The 21,707-nt window shown below is 34.8% G+C and overlaps 1 protein-coding gene and 1 long non-coding RNA gene across 14 annotated transcripts in view; one reads left to right on the forward strand and one right to left on the reverse strand.

Moving 5' to 3' along the window:
• LOC139356062 (transmembrane protein 78-like) overlaps nucleotides 1-2,056 on the reverse strand; it is a 206,279-nt gene extending 204,223 nt beyond the window's left edge. For 5 of the 13 annotated variants that reach the window (XR_011607440.1, XM_071068858.1, XM_071068859.1 and 2 more), the window contains exon 1: nucleotides 1,728-1,840. Coding sequence is in view for 6 of the 13 variants with exons in the window: in XM_071068858.1 (XP_070924959.1) it covers nucleotides 1,728-1,816 (89 nt within the window). In the remaining 7 variants the exon portion in view is untranslated. Of the gene's footprint in view, nucleotides 1-1,727 lie in introns of all 13 variants that reach the window. The other 8 variants (XR_011607442.1, XR_011607441.1, XR_011607444.1 and 5 more) reach the window with 4 other exon arrangements.
• LOC139356064 (uncharacterized) overlaps nucleotides 1-17,003 on the forward strand; it is a 190,698-nt gene extending 173,695 nt beyond the window's left edge. Inside the window, exon 7 of the long non-coding RNA XR_011607445.1 lies at nucleotides 16,940-17,003. This is a non-coding gene — a long non-coding RNA (uncharacterized lncRNA). The remainder of the gene's footprint in view (nucleotides 1-16,939) is intronic.
• Nucleotides 17,004-21,707: the final 4,704 nt, after the last annotated feature.

The raw sequence follows: 21,707 nt of genomic DNA on the forward strand, positions 1-21,707 counted from the left end.
GTTGCAGTAAGCATGATGATAACCTTGTCCATGTTTTGCAAGATTATTTACCTTTCTCTCATGGAATTATTTCATAGGCAAGGAAATAAAGGTTCAGTTTGCTGGTGATAAGTAGGTCACCAAGAATTTAATGAAACCAAAAGCTGAGAACTGAGGAAAGGGGAAGCTGTGTGCTGAGTTCACAGTGCAAGAAGCTGTGATTTTGCCCGTTCTAATATTTCCAATTTGAAACCAAATAATAGAAAATTTGATATTTACAAACGTTACCCGTGTTTCACTGTGTTATTGAGATGGCTCAGTTATTTTACTGAGTGGACCACTTCAATCCAGTTAAAGAACACTCTTCTACAGTTTTACTGCTTTAGATTATTTATCATCAGGATTTCTCAGAGCTTCCGCTCTACCTAGAATGTGTCTGGGCTTGCATTTCTATGAATCATAATTCACACATATTTATAATTCATCAAACCTGCCAGGAAGTGTTCTGTCAAGTAAACATTTTCTGAATTTTGTTATGCATATAAAGGATAGACTCATAATATGAGTAGAAAACAAAATTGTTATCTCCGGAAGATACCTACAGACACATTTTAATTCATTTGAAGGAAACTTGCTGTTACAGTAGAGCTAGAACAAATGGCTCAGACAAAATTACCTACTTGCTTAGGTACAGTGCAGTAACTATTTCAGGTGACTAGGAGAACTTCAAGCAAGTTTTTGTTCTGGGAAACTCAAATGGCCAGAGAATACAGTCATATATCCCACGTTGACATTACAATTGAAAATGGACAGCATGTATGACAGTGGTCCCATAAGATTCAAATACCATATTTATATGTCCCTTTTCTATGTTTAGATATGTTTACATACATAAATACTTGCAATTGTGTTACAATAGCCTGCCATATTTAGTACAGTAACATGTTCTACAGATTTGAAGCCTAGGGGCAATAGGCTCTATTATATAGCCTAGATGTGTAGTAGGTTATGCCATCTAGGTTTGCATAAGTACACTCTGATATTTGCACAGTGATGAAATCGCCGAAGGATGCATTTCTCAGAAAGTATCCCCATCATTAAGCAATGCATGATTGTGCAGCTTTGCTAATTAGAATGGTCCAATAAGTCAAATTGACCTAAAAACCATTAGTAAGAATATGAAGTGATGCTGCTTTCCAGAGTATTTCTTACTAACATTATAAGATTTTTAACATATTTCAGGATGATGCATAGCTAGAGCAAGTAAGAATTGTGAGAGGGGGAGGAACAAGATATGGTAACATCTTCAAAAATGAAAATATTTTATGTAATTTCTTTCCAGAATCCCTAATATAATAAGGAATAACCTAAGTGAGCTGATTAAGCTCATTAAAAATGTTACTAGCAATGAATGACAGATTTAAAGGGTTTACATTAATTCCTAGTTTTTTGATGTTACAAGTTGTCCTCATATTTGCGTACCATATTTTCTTTTTCTTGTCTTAGAACACTATCAAGTTCAAGAACATTTTCATCAACACAAAAGGAAACTCCATATCCTCTAACCAGTCATTCTCCATTTCTCCCTTTCACTAGCTCCTGGAAATCACTGATTTGTTTTTGGTCTCTGTCCGGAGCTGCGCGCCCCAGCCATAGCAAATAATAATTAATGATTAAACGCCCGAGCTCTATTCCTTTCCACCTTCTACCTCCTCCCTAGATTTGTTGTTTCTCTTTTGTATCAATACCTCATAATAGATGGCTCTCTTCCTGCTGCTTCTTCACTTGTTTTTCCCCCGCGGCCGCGAAAATTGTTACTTTGTAGCACAGGCACCATCCCGTGCCCGGGAAAATTACCAACTGACAGCGCAGGTGCAACATGATGTTTGACCAGAGAAACCAATACCTACTTGGTCACGCCCTCTGCGATGAGATCATCTCCGCCTCTGGCCCAACCCCTTCCCCTCCAAGTGTATATAAGGCACTGCATTACCGCCATTAAACGAGACTTGATCAGAGCACTGTCTTGTCTCCATTTCTCGTGTCTCTTGTTCCCCAAATTCCCACCCCCTCCTCCAGGGCCTGCTCTGACTATCCCGCGGGACGGGATAGGTCTCTATGGATCAACCTATTCCAGTTATTTCATATAAATGGAGCAATATAATATGTGATCTTTTTTGTCTGGCTACTTTCACGTAGCATGTTTTCAAGCTTCATTCATGTGTAGTATGTATGAGTACTTTATCCCTCTTTATTGCCCAATTCCATTTTATTTTTCAATTTATCTGTTGATTCACACTTGGGATGCTTTCCACTTTCAGCTATCGGGAATAGCGCAGGCATGAACACAGGTGAAAATTTTTTTTTGAGTACTTATTTACAATTCTTTTGCTTATATACCCAGGAGTTGTATAGTACGGTTATATAGTAATTCTATGTTTGGCATTTGAAACTGTCAAACTATTTTCTACAGTGGCTGTCCCATTTTACATTCCCACAAGCAATGTACAAGTCTTCCAATATCTCCATAATTTTGGTTAACATTTTAAAATTTTGGTTTAGTTTGTTATTTGGTTATATCGTCATTTACTCACTTATGTATTTCAGAGACAGGGTCTCTCTCTCTTATCCAGGCTGGGGTGCAGTGACACAATCATAGCTAACTGCTGCCTTGAACTTCTGGGCTCAAGCAATCCTCCAGCTTCAGTCTCCCCGATAGCTAAGACTACGGGCATGCACCCCACCATGCCCAGCTAACTGTTTAATTTTTTGTAGAGCTAGGTTTTCTCTATGTTGTCCAGGCTGGTTTCAATATCCCAACCTCAAGTGATCCTCTCACCTTGGTCTCCCAAAGTTTTGAGATTACAAGCATGAGGCACTGCACCTGGCCTATTTTCTTTTATTATAGTCATCTGTACCAGTGTGAACTGATATTCCATTGTGGTGTTGACTTATAGTTCCCTGACTAATAATATTGAGCATCTTTTCAAGTACTTGTTTTCAACTTTTAAATATCCTTTGGAGAAAGCTTTATTCAGATTCTTTGTTCATTTTAAATTCTGATTGCTTTTGTTGTTCTTGAGTTTAAGAGTTCTGCTTATATTGTGAGTTCTAATCCCTTATCAGATATATAATTTGCAAATACATTCTTCCATTCTGTAGGTTGTTGTTTCACTTTGTTTATAGTTTTCTTTGATGCACTAAAAAGTGTAATTTTCATAAAGCTCAACATATCTCTTTTTTTCTCACTTGTGTTTTTTATGTCATTTATAGAAATCATCGTCAAGTCCTGTTTATGAAGATTCACCCATGTCTGCTTCTAAAAATTGGAGGATTTTAGCTCTTATATTTGCCCCTTATATTAATTGTGGTTGCTTTTTGTATGTGAATTGAAGTAAGTCTAACTTCATTCTTTTGCATGTTGATACCTATTTGTTCCAACACCATTTGTTGAAAAGACAATTACCTCCCCATTGAATTATCTTGGCAACCTTGACAGAAATTATTGTAGATATATGGGTTTATTTCTGCATACTAAATTATATATATCAATATATGCAATTTTTATGCTAATATCAAACATGATTATTGTAGCTTTTTTATTTTTATTTTTCAAAAATATTTAGAGGTGGGGTCTTGCTATGTTGCCCAGGCTGGTTTCAGATGCCGGGGATCAAGCAACCCTCTTGCCTCAGCATTCCAAAGTACTGGAATTACAGGTGCGAGCCACCACATCTGGTGATTATTGTAACTTTACAGGAAGTTTTGAAATTAGGAAGTGTGAGTCTTCCAACATCATTCTTTTTCAAGTTTGTTTTGGCTATTTGGAGAAAGAAGCTGTTGGAATTTTGATGAAGGGTGAATTGAATGTGTAGCTAGCTTTTAGTAGTATTGACTTCTTTACAATATTCACCTTACGATCCGTGAACACATAATAGCTTTCCATTTATTTGGGTCTTATTTCACTTCTTCTAAAATATTTTGTAGTTTTGAACATACATATCTTGTACCACCACAGTTATATTTATTCCCAAGTATTTTACTCTGGTGTTATTCTAAATGAACTGTTTTCTTTCTTTATAAATGTGTGGAAATATAACTAGATTTTGCATGTTAATCTAGTATTCTAAATCTTTGCTTAATTATTCACTTAGCTATAATAGTTTTTTTTTTTTTATGGCTCCTTTAGGATTTTCTATAGATAAGAGCATGTCTTCTTCAAATAGAGGAATTTTATTTCTTCTTTTCCAGTATGAATCCTTTTTGTTTATTTACTTATTTATTTATTTATTGTTTGCCTAATTTCTCTGGCTAGAACCTTCAGTACAACATTGAGCAACAGTAAAGAAAGTGAGATGCTTCTCTTATTCCTGATGACAGTGAGACTTTCACCATTGAATATAATGTTAGCTTTGACTTATTCATAAATACTCATCATTTTGCAGAAAAGTCTCTTTTTCCACATTTTTCAGTGTTTTTTAATCATAAAAGGAAGTTTATCAAATACTTTTTCTATGTCAATTGGGACAATTATGTGAGGTTTTTTTTTTTTTTTTCATTCTGTTAATACGATGTATAACATTGATTGATTTTCATATGTTTAACCACTCTTGCGTTCCTGGACAAACCTCATTTTTTCATGGTGAAAAATTCTCTAAATATGCTATGGATTCAGTTTGCTAGTGTTATGTTGAAGATTTTTGCATCTATCTTCGTAAAGGATATTGGTCTATTGTTTTCTTTCTTTTGTGGTATCTTTGTCTGACTTTGTTATCAGTAATACTGATCTTATAGAATGAGTCAGGAAATGCTTTTACTTTTTTTTTTATTTGTTGGAAGAATTTGAAAAGCATTGATGTTAAATCTTTTAAATATCTCCAGTATAATTCACTAGTGAAACAATCTGGCTGATTTCTTTGTAGGGAGGTTTTTTATTAATAAATTTTTCTCTTTACTCTTTGTAAGTCTACTTAGATTTCCAATTTACTTGTGAAGTAGTTTTGAAAATTTGTATGTCATCAGGAATTTGTCCATTTTGTCTAGTTTTTCTAATTTGTTGCCATACAATTATTCATTGTATTCTCTCAGGAAGGGGAACATCACACACTGGGGCCTATCACAGGGAGGGGGGAGGGGGGAGGGATTGCATTGAGAGTTATACCTGATGTATATGATGAGTTGATGGGTGCAGCACGCCAACATGGCACAGGTATACATATGTAACAAACCTGCACGTTATCCACATGTACCCTAGAACTTAAAGTATAATAAAAAAAAAATTCTTTTTGTTTTTGTAAATTTAGCAATAATGTTTTCTTTTTCATTTTTGTTTTACTTATTAGTGTCTTATTTGTAGCCAGTCTAGCTAAATGTTTGTCAAATTTATTGATCTTTCCAAAGTAATAGCTTTCATTTTTTTTATCTCTGTTGTTTTCTGATGCTTTAGTTTACTTATCTCCATTCTAATCTTTATTGTATCTTTTGTTCTGCTAGCTTTGGGTTGAGTTTGTTTGTTTGTTTGTTTTTTAGTTCTTTAAAGTATAGAGTTAGGGTATTTATCTGCCATTTTTTTTAAAAAATGAATACATTTACAGCTATGTACTATACTCTGAGCACTTCTCAGAGGAATTAAGTAATGGTGTAGGGAAAATCTTCAATAATTTTATCATTAAATTTCAAACTTTTATTGAACCTCTTTTCAAGGACTGGGGACTTCACATGCATTTCTTTGCTTTTTCATTTTTTGACTCTTCTCCTAACCTTAGGCGAGATAGGAAGGTTAGAGCTGGGTAATTTTAATGCCAGTTATCTCTGTGGTCCTGACTCCATATTATGTAACTTCAAAGGAGTCTTATGATTTGCACATGTCTGTCATTAAACTGACTCCCAGTTTACTTCTTGCTCTAGTCTGAGTTCCCTGAATCTCAGCTGATAGATGTAAGGCAGACAGAAGATCATCCAGAGAAGTGTCAAAAAAAATTGGGAAAGAGAACTTCAGAAAATAAGAAACATTAATAGTGCCAAATATAATGGAAACATAAAGAAAATCATATTCTAATGGCTTGGTCACTGGCATGCACATATATAAAAAGAATGTTTTTGAGGCCTTTCAAGAGAGTGTAGTGTTGGATACACAGAAAGTGTTCTTACTGCTATTTAGTTTGATGAAATAAATGTGTCTTTTTTTAAAAAAAAAAAAAAGTTAGATTTGAAGAAATTAGTAGTCTCCACTTTTAGGCGTGAACATTTCCACAATATTCACTAATTTATCTCTCGTTTCCTCTAAAGTAAAAGAATGAAAAGAAAAACAATGTTTTAAAAAAGCAAATCAAATAGAGAGTAGACAAATAATCCATCATAATTCAAACTAAATGATTGTTATTTCTTCCATTTAAAAAAAGTTACCAGAAAGTCTTTTGAAAGATAGTATCCTTACGTTGAAAAATGATTGTGTTCATTTTCTTTCAAATGTAGCGTCAGTTCAATTGAAAATATGCTATGAAATGCTGTGTAAACACAGTCAGAATGTATTTAAATTTTTGTCAATACCAATGTTTAAGAATATTAAATTACACTTCCTACTAGGATTGGCACATTTCAAAATCTTTACAGGTGCCTATAAATGTGATCTCATGCATATACTTTTCGTTGTCATTAATTGAAAAGTTAGTGGTACAGGTAATTTTAGAAAACACCATGATCTATTATAAGTTTTAATTTGTACAGCCCTCATTTAACCTTTGTGTTCATATACTGACTGGATTCAAACTCAAATAACAATGAAATTCCTTAATTCTAGGATGTAAAAAGAAGCAAATTCTGCAGCTATTTCCCTAAGGATGCCAGGGTGACAGAGAAGACACATTATAATTGACATTAATTGGCGCTCCTGATTTCTGTGTTATATATTTATACTGATGTGTGCAGGATAGCTGGAGAGTCTGTTTTCACGCTGCTGATAAGACATACCCGAGACTGGGAAGAAAAAGACATTCAATTGGACTTATAGTTCCACATGGCTGGGGAGGCCTCAGAATCATGGTGGGAGCCTAAAGGCACTTCTTACATGGCAGCAGCAAGAGAAAAATGAGGAAGATGCAAAAGCGGAAACCCCTGATAAAACCATGAGATTTCATAAGATTTATTCACTGACACGAGAACAGCGTGGGGGAAACCGCCCCCATGATTCAAATTATCTCCCACTGAGTCCCTCTCACAATGCATGGGAATTATAGAAGCACAATTCAAGATGAGATATTGGTGGGACACAGAGCCAAACCATATCATTCCACCCCTGGCCCTTCCAAAATCTCATGTCCTCACATATCAAAATCAATCATGCCTTTCCAACAGTCCCCCAAAGTCTTAACTCCTTTCATCTTTAACCCAAAAGTCAACAGTTTAAAGTTTCATCTGAGACAAAGCAAATCCCTTTCACCTATGAGCCTGTAAAATCAAAAGCAAGCTAGTTACTTCCCAGATACAATGGGGGTACAGGTACTGGGTAAATACCGCTGTTCTAAATGAGAGAAATTGGCCAAAACCAAGGGGTTACAGGGCCCATGCAAGCCTGAAATCCAGCAAGACATTCAAATTTCAGAGCTCCAAAATGATCTCTTTGACTCCAGGTCTCACATCCAGGTCACACTGGATGTGTGCAAGAGGTGGGTTCCCATGCTCTTGGGTAGCTCTGCACCTGTGGCTTTGCAGGATACAGCCTTCCTCCCGGCTGCTTTCACAGGCTGGCATTGAGTGTCTGCAGCTTTTCCAGGCGCATGGTGCAAGTTGTCTGTGGATCTGCCATTCTGGGGTCTGGAGGATGGTGGCCCTCTTCTCACAGCTCCACTAGGCAGTGCCCCAGTACAGACTCTGTGTGGAGGTTCCAACCCTACGTTTCCCTTCCACATTGCCCTAGCAGAGGTTCTCCATGAGGGCCCCGCCCCTGTAGCAAACTTCCCTGGGCATCCAGATGTTTCCATACATCTTCTGAAATCTCGGCGGAGGTTCCCAAACCTCAATTCTTGACCTGTGCAACCACAGGCTCAACACAACGTGGAAGCTGCCAAGACCTGGGGCTTCCACCATCTGAAGCCACAGCCCAGGCTCTATGTTGGCCCCTTTCAGCCACAGCTGGAGTGGCCAGGACACAGGGCACAAAGTCCCCAGGCCGCACATAGCTTGGGACCCTGGGCCTGGCCCACAAAACCACCTTTTCCTCCTGAGTCTGTGGGCCTATGATGGGAGGGGCTGCCATGAAGGTCTCTGACATGGCCTGGAGACATTTTCCCCATGGTCTTGGGTATTAATATTAGACTCCTTGCTACTTATGCAAATTTCTGCAGCTGGCTGGAATTTCTCCTCAAAAAATTGGTTTTCCTTTTCTACTGCATCATCAGGCTGCAAATTTTCTGAACTTTTATGATCTGTTTCCCTTTTAAAATGAAACGCTTTTAACAGTACCCAAGTTACCTTTTGAATGTTTTTTGCTGCTTAGAAATTTCTTCCACCAGATACCCTAAATCATCTCTCTCAGGTTCAAACTTCCACAAATCTCTAGGATGGGGCAAAATGTCACCAGTCTCTTTGCTAAAACATAACAAGAGTCACTATTGCTCCAGTTCCCAACAAGTTCCTTATCTCCATCTGAGACCATCTCAGCCTGGACCTTATTGTTCATGTCACTATCGGCATTTTTGTCAAAGCCATTCAACAAGTCTCTCGGAGGTTCCAAAGTTACTTGCATATTTTCAGATATCCTTTCAGCAACGCCCCACTCTAGCGGTATCAATTTACTGTATTAGTCTGTTTTCATGCTGCTGATAAAGACATATCTGAGACTGGGAAGAAAAAGAGGTTTAATTAGACTTACAGTTCTGCATGGCTGGGGAGGCCTCAGAATCACGGCAGGAGGTGAAAGGCACTTCTTACATGGTGGCAGCAAGAGAAAAATGAGGAAGATGCAAAAGTGGAAAACCCTGATAGAACCATCAGATCTTGTGAGATGTATTCACTACCATGAGAACACTATGGGGGAAACTGCCCCCATGATTCAAATTATCTTCTATCTCCCACAATGTGTGGGAATTATGTGAGTATAATTCAAGATGAGATTTGGATGGGGACACAGAGCCAAACCATATCAATAGCTTACTACTTTTCAAAGGATTAAATACATTTCTGGTGTAAAATAAGCCTACTCATATCTATACCTGAGTAACAAACATTTTAGGAGCAACTAGAAGTGACATTCTGAAAAACAGATTATTGCTTTAGAAAAATACTCAGAAGCGGTGTAAAAAGGTGTAGACTACATATAATGTATTATTTTTAAAATTTCATTATTGTATTCATTAAAATCTAAAGATAAATATAAAAAAACTAATTATAGTATAATCAGTCAAGAACTGTAAATTATGTGTGTAGTTCCTTCAAGTTCTTCCCTTTATAGCAATGTTTAAATATAGTCATGTATGCTTAATGATGGGGATACTTTCTGAAATATGTGTGGTTAGGTGATTTTGTCATTGTGCAATTATAGAGTGTATTTAACACAAACCCAGATGGTAGAGCCTATTGCTCCTAGGCTACAAACCTGTACAGAATATTGCTGTACTGAATACTGTAGGCAACAGTAACACCATAGAATATACTGGTGTATGTAAGTGTATCTAAACAAAATAGCACAGTAAAAATATGGTATGAAGGTTGAAAAGTCATACACCTGTATAGGAAACTTACGACGAATTGAGCTCGCAGGACTGGAAGTTGCTCTGGGTGGGTCAGTGAGTGAGGAATGAGTGATTATGAAGGTCTAGGACATTACTGTAGACTAATGTAGACTTTATAAACATTATCCATGTTGGCTATATTAAAACTAAAGAATCAACCAAAGAACTGTTAGGACTGATGAACAAATTCAGTAAAGTTGCAGAATACAAAATCAACATACAAAAATGAATAGCATTTATTTGTCTCGATGGTGAACAATCTGAAAAAGAAACCAAAAATATGATCTCATTTAAATAACTACAAATAAAATAAAATACCTGGGGAAAAAAACTTAGCCAAAGAAACAAAAGATCTCTACAATGAAAACTATCAAACATTGATGAAAGAAATTGAAGAGGGCACAAAAAATGAAAAAATAGCGCCTAGTTATGGATTAGAAGAATCAGTACTGTTAAAATGACCATACTACCCAAAGCAATCTACAGATTCCATACAATCCCTATAAAAATACCATTTATATTCTTCACAGAAGTATAAAATAATCTAAATTTTTTATGGAAGCAAAACAAAAAATTAAATACCCCAGAATACCCAAAACAAGCCTGAGAAAAAAGAACAAAATTGGAGGTATTGCATTATCTGACTTCAAATTATATTGCATACCTACAGCAACTAAAACAACATGATACTGGCATAAAACCAACACACAAACAAATGGAACAGAATACAGAACCTAGTAATAAATTTACACATTTTCAGCCTGCTTATTTTCAACAAAAGGGCCAAGAATGTACACTGGGGAAAGGACAGTTCCTTCAATAAATGGTGCTGGGGAAACTGAGTATCCACATACAGAAGAATGAAACTAGACTCCTATTTCTTGTCATATGTGAAATCAAATCAAAATGAATTAAAGACTTAAATCAGAGATCTGAAACTATGACACTACTACAAAAAGACACTGGGGAAACACCCCAGGACTTTGGTCTAAGCAGAGATTTCTTGAGTAAGGCCTCAAAAGCACAGACAATAAAAGCAAAAGTAGATGAAAGAGATTACATCAAGCTAGAAAGCTTCTGCACAGAAAAGATAACAAACAACAAAGTGAAGAGACGACCCATAGAATGGGAGGAAATATTTGCAAACTACCCATCTGACAAGGAATTAATAACCATAACTTATAAGAAGCTCAAACAACTCAGTAAGAAAAAAACAAGTAATCTTATTTAAAGATGGGCAAAAGATCTAAATAGACATTTCTCAAAAGAAGACAAAGAAATGGTCAACAAGCATATAAAAAATGTTCAATATCACTTATCTTCAGATAAATGCAAATCAAAATGCTGAGATATTATCTCACCCGAGTTAAAATGGTATTAACCAAAAGACACATAGTAGTGAGTGCTGATGAATATGTCAAGAAAGGGGAACCCTCATAAACTGTTGGAAATGTAAATTAATATTTCAACTATGGAGAAATGTATGGAGGTTCCTCATAAAACTGAAAATAGAATTACCATATAATCCAGAAATGCCATTGTTGGATATATATCTAAGAGAAAGGAAATCAGCATCAAAAATATATCTATACTCTCATGTTTATTGTAGCTCTAGTCATGATAGCTAAAATATGGAATCAATCTAAGTGTCCATCAATGAATGAATGAAGGAAGTGACGTACATGTGCATAATGGACTTTCAGCCATAAAAATGAATGAAAACCTGCCATTTGCAGCAACATGGATGGAACTGGAAAACATTATGTTATGTGAAATAAGCCATACACAGAAAAACAAATATTGCATGCTCTCACTTATATGTGGGAGTTTAAAAAAAAAAAAAACTCATGGAAATAAATGGTAGAAGGATGGAGGCTGGGAAGGGTAATAGGGAGGATAAAGAAGCGATGGTTAATGTCTACAAAAAAAAAAAACTGTCAGATAGAATGAATAAGACCTAGTATTCAGAAGCACAATTCTTTTTAACTATAATAAAAAATAATTTTTTGTGTATTTTTAAATAACTAAAAGAGTAGAATTTGAACATTCCTAATATAAAGAAATGATAAATGCTTTAGGTGATGGATAATCCAGTTACCCTGATTTGATCATTACACTCTAGATGCTTGTATCAAAATATCACATGTACCCTATAAGTATGTACAACTAACATGTATCCATAATAATTAAATATTTAAAAATATTTTTAATAATAAATTAACCCTAGTTTACTGTAACTTTTAAATTTTATGAACATTTTAGTTTTTTAACTTTTTGACTCTTTCATAGTAGCATGTATGTTAAAACACAAAGACATTGTACAGCTATACAAAATATTTTCTTTATATCCTTATTCTATAAGTTTTTATTTTTAATTTTTTTTAATGTTTTAAACTATTTTGTTAAAAACTAAGTCACAAACAAATGTTAGTCTGTATTAAGGTTTTTTAAGAGTGAACTTTATGTATATGTGTATATGAGAATTTACTTATATAAACATATAAACTCCCCTTTATATATTATATATATGACTATATATTACAGTCACAACTTGCAACAAAAAAGTATACTAAATAAATAAAATATACACATATGAATAAAAATATATATATGGGAGTTTTTTAAGTACTAACTTACATGATCACAAGGTCCCACAATAGGCTGTCTACAAGCTGAGGAGCAAGGAGAGCCAGTCAGAGTCTCAAAACTGAAGAACTTGGAGTCCGATGTTCGAGGGCAAGAAGTATCCAGCATGGGAGAAAGATGTAGGCTGGGAGGCTAGTCTCGTCTCGTCTCTTTGCATTTTTCTGCCTGCTTTATATTCACTGGTGGCTGATTAGATGGTGCCCACTTGATTAAGGGTGGGTCTGCATTCCTCAAACCACCAACTCAAATGTTAACTGCCTTTGACAACACCCTCACAGACACACTCAGGATCAATATTGCATACTTCAATCCCATCAAGTTGACACTCAGTATTAACCATCACATAGCCTAAGAGTTCACGGGCTCAGGATCACTGTCTTCCACCTCCTCATCTTGTCCCACTGGAAGGTCTTCACGGGCAGTAACGCACACTCAGCTATCCACTATGATGACAATGCCTTCTTCTCGACCTGCCTGAGGCTCTGAGGCCGTTTTATAGTTAGCTATTTTAAATAAGTAGAATATGTTCTAAAATAATGATAAAAAGCATAGTATAGTAAATATGTAGGTGAGCAGCATAGTCATGTATTATCAAGTATTATGTACAGTACATTACCATATGTGCTATACTTTAATAGGACTGGAAGCACACTAAGTTTGTGTACACTGGCATCACCACAAACAGTAATGTAAGGACATTACAACAGCTACCTTGGCTACAATGTCACTAGGCGACAGGAATTTTTCAGCTCCATCATAATCTTATGGACCCACCATCGTGTATGCAGTTCATCCTTAAACAAAATAGTATGTGGTACGTGACTGTGTTTGAAATCATATTAGATATTATTTTAGTCCTTCTTTTCTTAATATCTTCAACTAATAAGTGTTTTCCCAGTACACTTCAATAACATTGCCTAACCACAGTTAATATTTTCAGAGTCTATATGCAATAGTTTTGTTAAATTGATTCATCACAATGTACTTAGCCTTTTTCCCGTCCTTGGAAAGGTAAGCTGTTTCCAAAAGCTGCTGTTACAAAGACAACTATATTTAAAATAATTTGTGTTTATTAATGTTTCCAGTTAATGATTATTTCTCAGTATCATTAAGCAGTTATAAAAATTCTAGAATAGACAAAGAAACATTTTAAAGAGGATACATGTTATCAGACTGCTTTATAAAATAATATTCCACTTACCACTCTCAAAATGAGGTCTTATGAACACTTCCAAGCCTATGCCATTTTTTTTTTTCTGACTGTTTTAGACTGTCTTTCTCTGAGTAGGGAGGCAGGTAATTTTTATGTGTTTGTTTGCTACTTGTATGACTAAAGAAATCTGAAGTTCATTATCTTTGCTCACTTTTTAATTAAAGTCAAATGTTTGCATCTTCCTGCTGTGTACATATTTTTTATTTAGTAAATACTGTATGTTATAACAACAATAAATGTATTCCCATCTTTTTGATCTGTGGATTTTGACACTATTTTACATATGCAAGTTTTAAATTTTTGTAAAGTGTATCCATCTTTTGCTTTTTAATGTCTTCTGTTATTAAATAAAAATGAATCTACCCAAAATAATTTAATTTTTATTCATTTAGAATAATTTTTTTGTTGAAAGATATGACGATAACTTTATTATCATAAATTAATAATCTTCCAAGTAGTTAATCAATTGCCTCAATACTTCCTTTCCTCCTTGATTTGTGCTTTCTCTTTTATCATGTAATAAACTGATACATAATAGGTCTTATTCCTGGCTGTCAGTTCTGTTTTATTGCTCTGTCCCTCTAATTTTATATCAGCTTCATACTACTAAAATTAGTTCTGAGATGGCTAATGCCCCCCTTCCATATTAAAATTCTTTTTGCAAGTCTTATTCGCTTACTGTACCTGATAAGCTTTAGAGTCATTTGGCCGAAGCTCAAAATTAAATTCTGTTGGGTTATATAGTAGAATTGAATTAAATCTATTAATGAACAGGAGTTAAAAATGGTCTAAGAGTAGCCTCAATCCAAATTGTAGGAGATAATCTGGACTCGTCATATAAGCAGCAGATATTTGTAGTTAAAATCTCCCTGATCAGTATTTCTTCACCATTGTGCTCCAAAATTTATAAATATTACTGCTTATCCACGTAATTCAGGATTTCTTACTTATTAAATGTTGACATTCAGTATCTGAGAATAGTTTGTGTGCAGAAATTGTGGAATTTCAGTGGACATTCATTGGCTAATGTGGGACATAAGGAGCAATTAGACATCCAGATTAACTAAAGGTTAATACACACTGAAAGCCTTGCAAACATATTAATTAATGAATTGCAAGGTTCACAGTTCAAGACTTCCTCTTCTGGTCACAAGATTTTTTACATGTTTCCCCATAGTACAGTTATAGGAGATTTGACTGAAAATTTGCAAGGAGAGAAAAGACTGTTCCTTCTTCCTGTGTAAATATTGTTAAAAATGTAAATTTCTGAGCTATCTGGAAGTTCCTTTCCTATTTATGTTAGTACACTATATTTGAAGACCCTGCTCTGCAAAGTAATATCTGAATTCTATGCCATATTCCTGGTACCTCAAAAGTAGACTTGGCACTAGAAGCATTGTTTTCATAAAATTTATTTGAATTGTTTTCATAAGAGATTTTACTCATACGTTCTTTTTTATGACAGAAAGAATAAAAGTGGCCGTTGCAAGAGTTTTCTGCTTTGTTTATGTTATTACAATCCACTGGATCTCACATGAGATATGAGGAGTCTTGAATGAATTAAGGCAATTTTAGAGAAAAAAATTGATGAGAAAATGAGGATCAAAAAATACAAAAAGAAGAAACAAACATAAGGAAAAATGCATAATTTAGATATGTTAACCAATGTTCTACAAAACTAATATTGAACTGCAAATCTAGTTTAAGCAAAATAGTTACATTTGCAGCGATGTGACTCACTTTATCCATCAGGCTCACACTGCACTGATTTCTCCGAAGAAAAAAAAATCATTTCCAAGGCCTTTATTAAGAAGAACTTTTAGACATGGGTCTCATAGTGAAGCCAAATTAGTGATGTGAAAAATGTTGCTAGCTACATCTTTTTAATAAGAGGTGGTAAGGATCGTCGCTTGTTAGATTTGATTTTTGCAACGGTCTTGAATGTCAGTCAGCGTGACGGTGCTAACGTGTAGATTTATTGTCACAGTTTGAAGTGGGGAGAAAAACCAAGTGGCCAATGTAGTCAGCCTTTTGTTCATTTGGCCTGCATCAAAGAAACAGAAAGAAAATAAGAAGTAGTCCAATTAAAAACTGCAAGTGTCTTTTAAATAGATCAGTTCTTTCAACCTGATCTTTAACAAAAGTTGGACATCAAACATTTTGATATTACTGTGTTCCTTCTGGTTTTATGTAGTTAACGAAAGGGAATGTATATATTTCACAAATTGTCTGAGTGAATAGTATGGTCTTTGTCCTCTCCGTGAGAGTCAAGGAGCCAATGCCAACTGTGGCTTGTAGGACTAGTTATTCTGCCTCTGAAGAAGCAGGCTGAGATTTTTAAAAGAGTGAGCTTGTTTCTCTGTTACAATTTTAGTTGACCTCATGTATTGAAATTCTACTTTCACAACATTTTCTTAATTTGTTTCTAATATTGATAACATTTTTGTTTTACATATTGTTTCATTGGGCAGAGATTTTATCTCAATATTAAAATACAAGTGAGCTTTTTGTTTTTCTTTTATTTATTTATTATCTGGAAATGTTACCTGAATTGTCCTTGAACTATGCTGAAATCTCATCTATAATCACACTTCAGTATCTTCTTGTTATCTAGGTCTTTGCTTAAATATCACTTCCTGAGACAGAGGTTGATGGATACCTTTGACTCATGTGTCTGTTCACTTACTTTCCATCCTACTGCCAGGTTTTATATTCTTCATAGCGCTTTAGTATTTCTCCCCCAGCTAGAATGCAAACGACATAAAAGCAGGAACTATTAGAACCTAAAACAGATTCTACCACATGGTAGTGTATCAAGGCAGTTTTGTAATGTCAATGAATTAGACCAAGATGAATGGATAAATGAAGAAAAATATTAATGTAATTAACCTGTTGACTGCTTAATCATGATATTGAATAGCAGTTTCTAGTAAACATATTTTAGCACGCTAAAATGTTTGCCTGTCTTGTGTAATAATTGTAAGTTATGAGTACTGGAGTTTATTAAAATTTCAAGAATCAGATTAGTGCATTATTTATCTTATTTCTCAGAGTTATATGTAATATATGCCCTAACATTCCTTGCATATTTGGGTTAAATTTTACTTAATTATAAGAGGGTCATCTTTACATATACTCTTCATTTCTATGTACTATTAGTTCATCAAGGATTTTCAAACTTACACTTCACAATTTTTAGTTTATATTAAACATATTTATCTTTAATCATTTGCCTTACAAAAACATAAAAGTTTTTCTTTGTTGACTACCTTTACCTTTTTATCTTTTTTTAAGTCTTAAGTGTAAAATGGTCCATGCAAACCATATGGCTCTGATATGCTTAAGTAATAAAAAATGTACTCCTAATTTCCAGGGTGAGGCAATGAAAAGCCAATCTGTAATTGTCCCCTCTGTCTTACCCTGCTGCTAACTACTGAGGAAGCTGCGACAGCTGGCAGAGCCTCCATCAAGCCAGGTTGACTGAGTAACGCAAACTCTCTCTTTGCCTGTGTTGGACAGGTAATGTGAGCAAAAGTAAACTTCTGTTGTTTTAAGCCACTGAGATTTGAGGGTGGTTTGTTATTGTAGCATATTTTAGTCTGACTTGATTAATAGATGAGGGTTTGTGTTTGCCTCTAGGGAATTTTCTTTGGAAAAATCCAAAGAAAATATTTGCCCTTCTAACCCTCTTTTAAAATTAAAATAAATTATGAACCAAAAAACTTCTTTATGATATCTGTCAATCTGGCTGACATCACAGCTAATATTAAATGATTTATACATGTGAAATATTTTCCTAAAGATCTGTTTTATGTGGATATTTGAATACATAGAAAGCAATTTAAAATCAAATGAAATTATTTTTTAGGCAAAGAAACATGGTATGTATGTGTTTGTAGAGATCTATGTATTTGTGTGTGTGTGTTTGTGCATGTGTCTATTATTTATCCACCAATTTGTTTAGGTACAATTTGGATTATCTGTAACTAAAAGTGCTATGGTCTAAATAATTGCATACCCCACCCCAAATTCATGTGTTGATACCTAACTCCAAACCCAATAGTCTTAGTAGCTATAGCCTTTGAAAGGTGATTAGATAAAGAGGGTAGAATCTCCTGACAGATTTGTACCCTTGAAAAGAGAGCTAGCTAGCTTCTTCCGCTATGTGAGGGCACAGTCGGAAGTTGACATCTCTGAGGAAAAGAGCCCTGGCCAAACACAGAGCATGCTGACACCTTGATTGTGAACTCCCCAGAATCCCAGAATTTAGCCTGAATAGAATAAATGGAAAATTTAAATAATGGATATTGAGACACAACTAGCACAATTATATAATCCCTAAATGATTATACATAGATCTGTCAACCTTAGATACATTTCTCTTTTTACTAAATCTAATGTTGTTTCTTCACATATTTGTGATAATGCTAAGAGGGCCTTAAGGAAAAATGACATTTGAGTTATCAACTGGAACAAACCAGCACTCTGCTTTGGTGCTGGAGGATTAGGGCCTTATGGCCTTAATGTAAATTATTCATTGGGGCATATTCTACAGGGTTATTTTATTTTTTTATCGTGCACTCTGGTAACACACATTTGTAGTGTGTTAATGCCAATAAATTATATATAATACTATGACAAAATGCCTAGTATACTCAGCTGGGGTAATAAAATTCGTGCATTTTCCTGCCTGAAATAATGTTTGTGAAAAAATGAAACTTCTCTGTGATTCTATAGAGAATCAAAAATTTCTAAAGCCCTAATAAGTCATAGCATTGTAATGCATATATATATATATAAAACATTATATATAATGCATATACATGCAAATATATATACATATATATTTACCTATTCTTATTGATAGGATATACTATAAAACAAAATTAAATTAAAATTTTTCTTTGAACACTGGAATTTAGAAACATTTTTTATTGACCATTGACTTAACGTTCAGTGAAAATTACAGCTGAGAAAGTTTTAAACAGCAATGATATAGTTTGACCTTGTGTCCCCACCCAACTCTCATCTCAAATTGTAATCTCCACATTCTGAGGGAGGGACTTGTAATCCCTACATGTCAAGAAAGGGAAGTGATTCTGAGGGAGGGAAGTGATTGGATTATGTGGGAAGTCTCCCCGATATTGTTCTCATGATAGTGAGTGGATTCTCATGAGATCTGATGCTTTTATAATTGGTAGTTTTTCCTGCACCCACACATGCTCTCTCTCAACTGCCACCAGGTCAGATGTGCCTGCTTCCCCTTCTGCCATGACTGTAAGTTTCCTGCAGCTTCCCCAGTCATGTGGAACTTTGAGTCAATTAAACCCTTTTTCTTCATAAATTTCTCAGTCTCAGATATTTCTTTACAGTGGTGTGAAAACAGACTAATACAAGCAGTTATTTTGCTACCATCTACTGAACCTTATAACGTAGTATATGAAAACACAGGGAATTAAGGTGATGCAGGGAATACTGGAAATCTGCCTGCCTGCTGCTACTTTTCTCTGTAGCATTGGAAAAACAAGTTAAACTCTTTCCTTCCATTTCATCCTCCACTTATGTGACATGAAGAAGACTACCTGCTATTTCTAAAGAACTTTGAAGCTAAAAGCTAGTGTGTAACCAGAAAAAGTGCTTCAATTAAATTTCAAATGATTCAAACATAGTCCAGTGTAAAACATCTCCCAAACACCTGCTCTCTTCAAATGAGTGTTTTTCTGCAGGACATAAGTGTATTTGAATTCCTTTGGAAAGTATATGCTTCATGAACCTATTTTAAGAGTTTTAGTCTATTAAATACATTCATTCAAATCTTATACATCTATGTTTTAAACTGATTGGACTTCCCTTTCTTTCATTGTCTCACCACTGAAAAAATAAATTCATAAAAGCATAGACTAAATAAAATAGCTGACAAAACTGAGAAAGAGCTGAACAATTAAAATGCATAATTTAGTTAGCCGTAAGTTGCTTCCTACCTGTGAGGAGAACTACAAGTAAAAATAAGATTAAACGATAAAATCTTTGAACTGTGAAATGGCTCACTAAATGTGAACAGAAACACGCTATAACATTTACAGATTAAATTTCTCAGAAATCATTATTTCATGTTCTTCTGTATGCAGTACATTAGCTCCTCAGAGTTTTCAAGTTTCCAGTTTTAAAGGTTCTAAAGTGAATTAAAGTTTGTGGGATGTTTGTGTTATTCTAAGGCAATTTTATATTGGCTACTGTGAGACTTGTGAGCAATTGGGAAATGGTTTCTTCTTCATGTTTTGAAAATAATATATATTTACGATTGTCTTATAGGATCCATAATAACTTTTGCTTTTAATGGAAAAATTAGTTCAATTCAGATTTATTTATATACTAAAATGTATGCTAATACTTCTAACCATTATACTAGCAAAAACAGAGTTCTTATGCATTACGTAAAAATATAGCTTCATCCTTTTGTTTACTACTGAACCAAGACTGGCCACAGTGGCTCATGCCTGTAATCCTAGCGCTTTGGGAAATTGAGGTGGGAGGATTGCTTGAGCTGAGGAGTTTGAAACCAGTCTGGACAACATAGTCAGAGCCAGTCTTTAAAAACTTTTTTTTTTATTACCTGAAATATTATATCATAATTGTCTACCAGCAAAATTGCTAGGATTTAGCCTGAGCAATTTTGGGTTTTTTTAAGCTATATCTGAATTTCTTAGAAGAAAAGCTTCTGATTCTAGCCTTCTTGCCTTTACAACATTACAACACAGGATCCCTGAGGCATTGCCACCTTGCTGCTCAAAACTGCCTTTCATTAATGATTACTGCTATCCCTCACACTGTTCTTGATTGTTTCCAGGAGTAACCATGGTATGTTTCTGTGGTGGGATGATGCAATGCTCTCCTAGGCAGTTAAAAAGTTGTTTTCGATCATCTTACATCCCATAAAATAACTTAGAGCAGGATGCACAACTAACAAGAACTTACTGAGCATTTAAGATAACAGAAACACACGTGCACATCAAATAAAGTAAAGCTACTGCATAACTCCACACCACCTTAGGGAGTCATAATCTTATTTTCCATGTGACTCCCACATCCTAGACAGGAAAACTACTCCAGGTCTTCAAAACCCAAATAAACTGACCTAAAGGTCCCAGGTAAAGGAAAGGTCCCAGATAAAGGAAAGATTTTTATTTCAAACACAATTATAAGGTCTACTTTCAGAAGTTTTATTCCCTGTCCTAAATGTTTTTCCCAAAGTATTTGACAGTAGGGACAAGCATTCCATTAAGGCAAATGTCCACCGTCATTTTGTATGTGCTTGCTTTATGGACCTAAAAAATCAAAATCAATCCTAACATAGTCTAGAGTTGATTCATTTCCTAAAGTCTGGACTATTTACTAGTTTGTAGCTACCATCGTGTAGCAGTCTGAAGATTTAGATATGTTGTATTATGCCTGAAAAATTAAAATTACAATTTATGGCTGGGCTCAGTGGCTCTCGCCTATAGTCCCAGCACTCTGGGAGGCCAAGGTGGGTGGACTGCTTGAGGTCAAGAGTTCAAGAGCAGCCTGACCAACATGGTGAAACCCTGTTTCCACTAATAACACAAAAATTAGCTGGGTGTGGTGGCAGGTGCCTGTAATCCCAGCTACCAAGGAGGCTGAGTCAGGAGAATCACTTGAAGCCGGGAGGTGGAGGTTGCAGTGAGCCAAGATCGCGCCACTGTACTCCAGCCTGGGCAACAGAGTGAGACTCTGTCTCACACACACACACAAAAATACAATTTATAACATTTCATCAGTAAAATAGCATAAAATTGTAAAATTATATAATTTTATATAATGTATAAAAATATACATTTAATATTTTATTATATAAAATTATATAATTTCATCAAATTTTATATAATTTATAGATACATTATATAAAATTAGCTAATGAATTCTCAATCAGGTAATTGCTTCTATTTTTCATTTTGGAACAATAACTATTTTCACTATCTACAAGCATCAGATAATAGATAACTTGCTAATATGGGGGCTTTTTGAAAACTTCATAGAAAATCCATACTATGAAAAAACTATGCATGGATTTCAATTATTTTTTGCACTAAACAGAACTTGTACTAACTTGTTATAACATGTTT

This window comes from Macaca nemestrina, chromosome 9, assembly GCF_043159975.1.
Source record: "Macaca nemestrina isolate mMacNem1 chromosome 9, mMacNem.hap1, whole genome shotgun sequence".
Taxonomy (NCBI): Eukaryota; Metazoa; Chordata; class Mammalia; order Primates; family Cercopithecidae; genus Macaca; species Macaca nemestrina.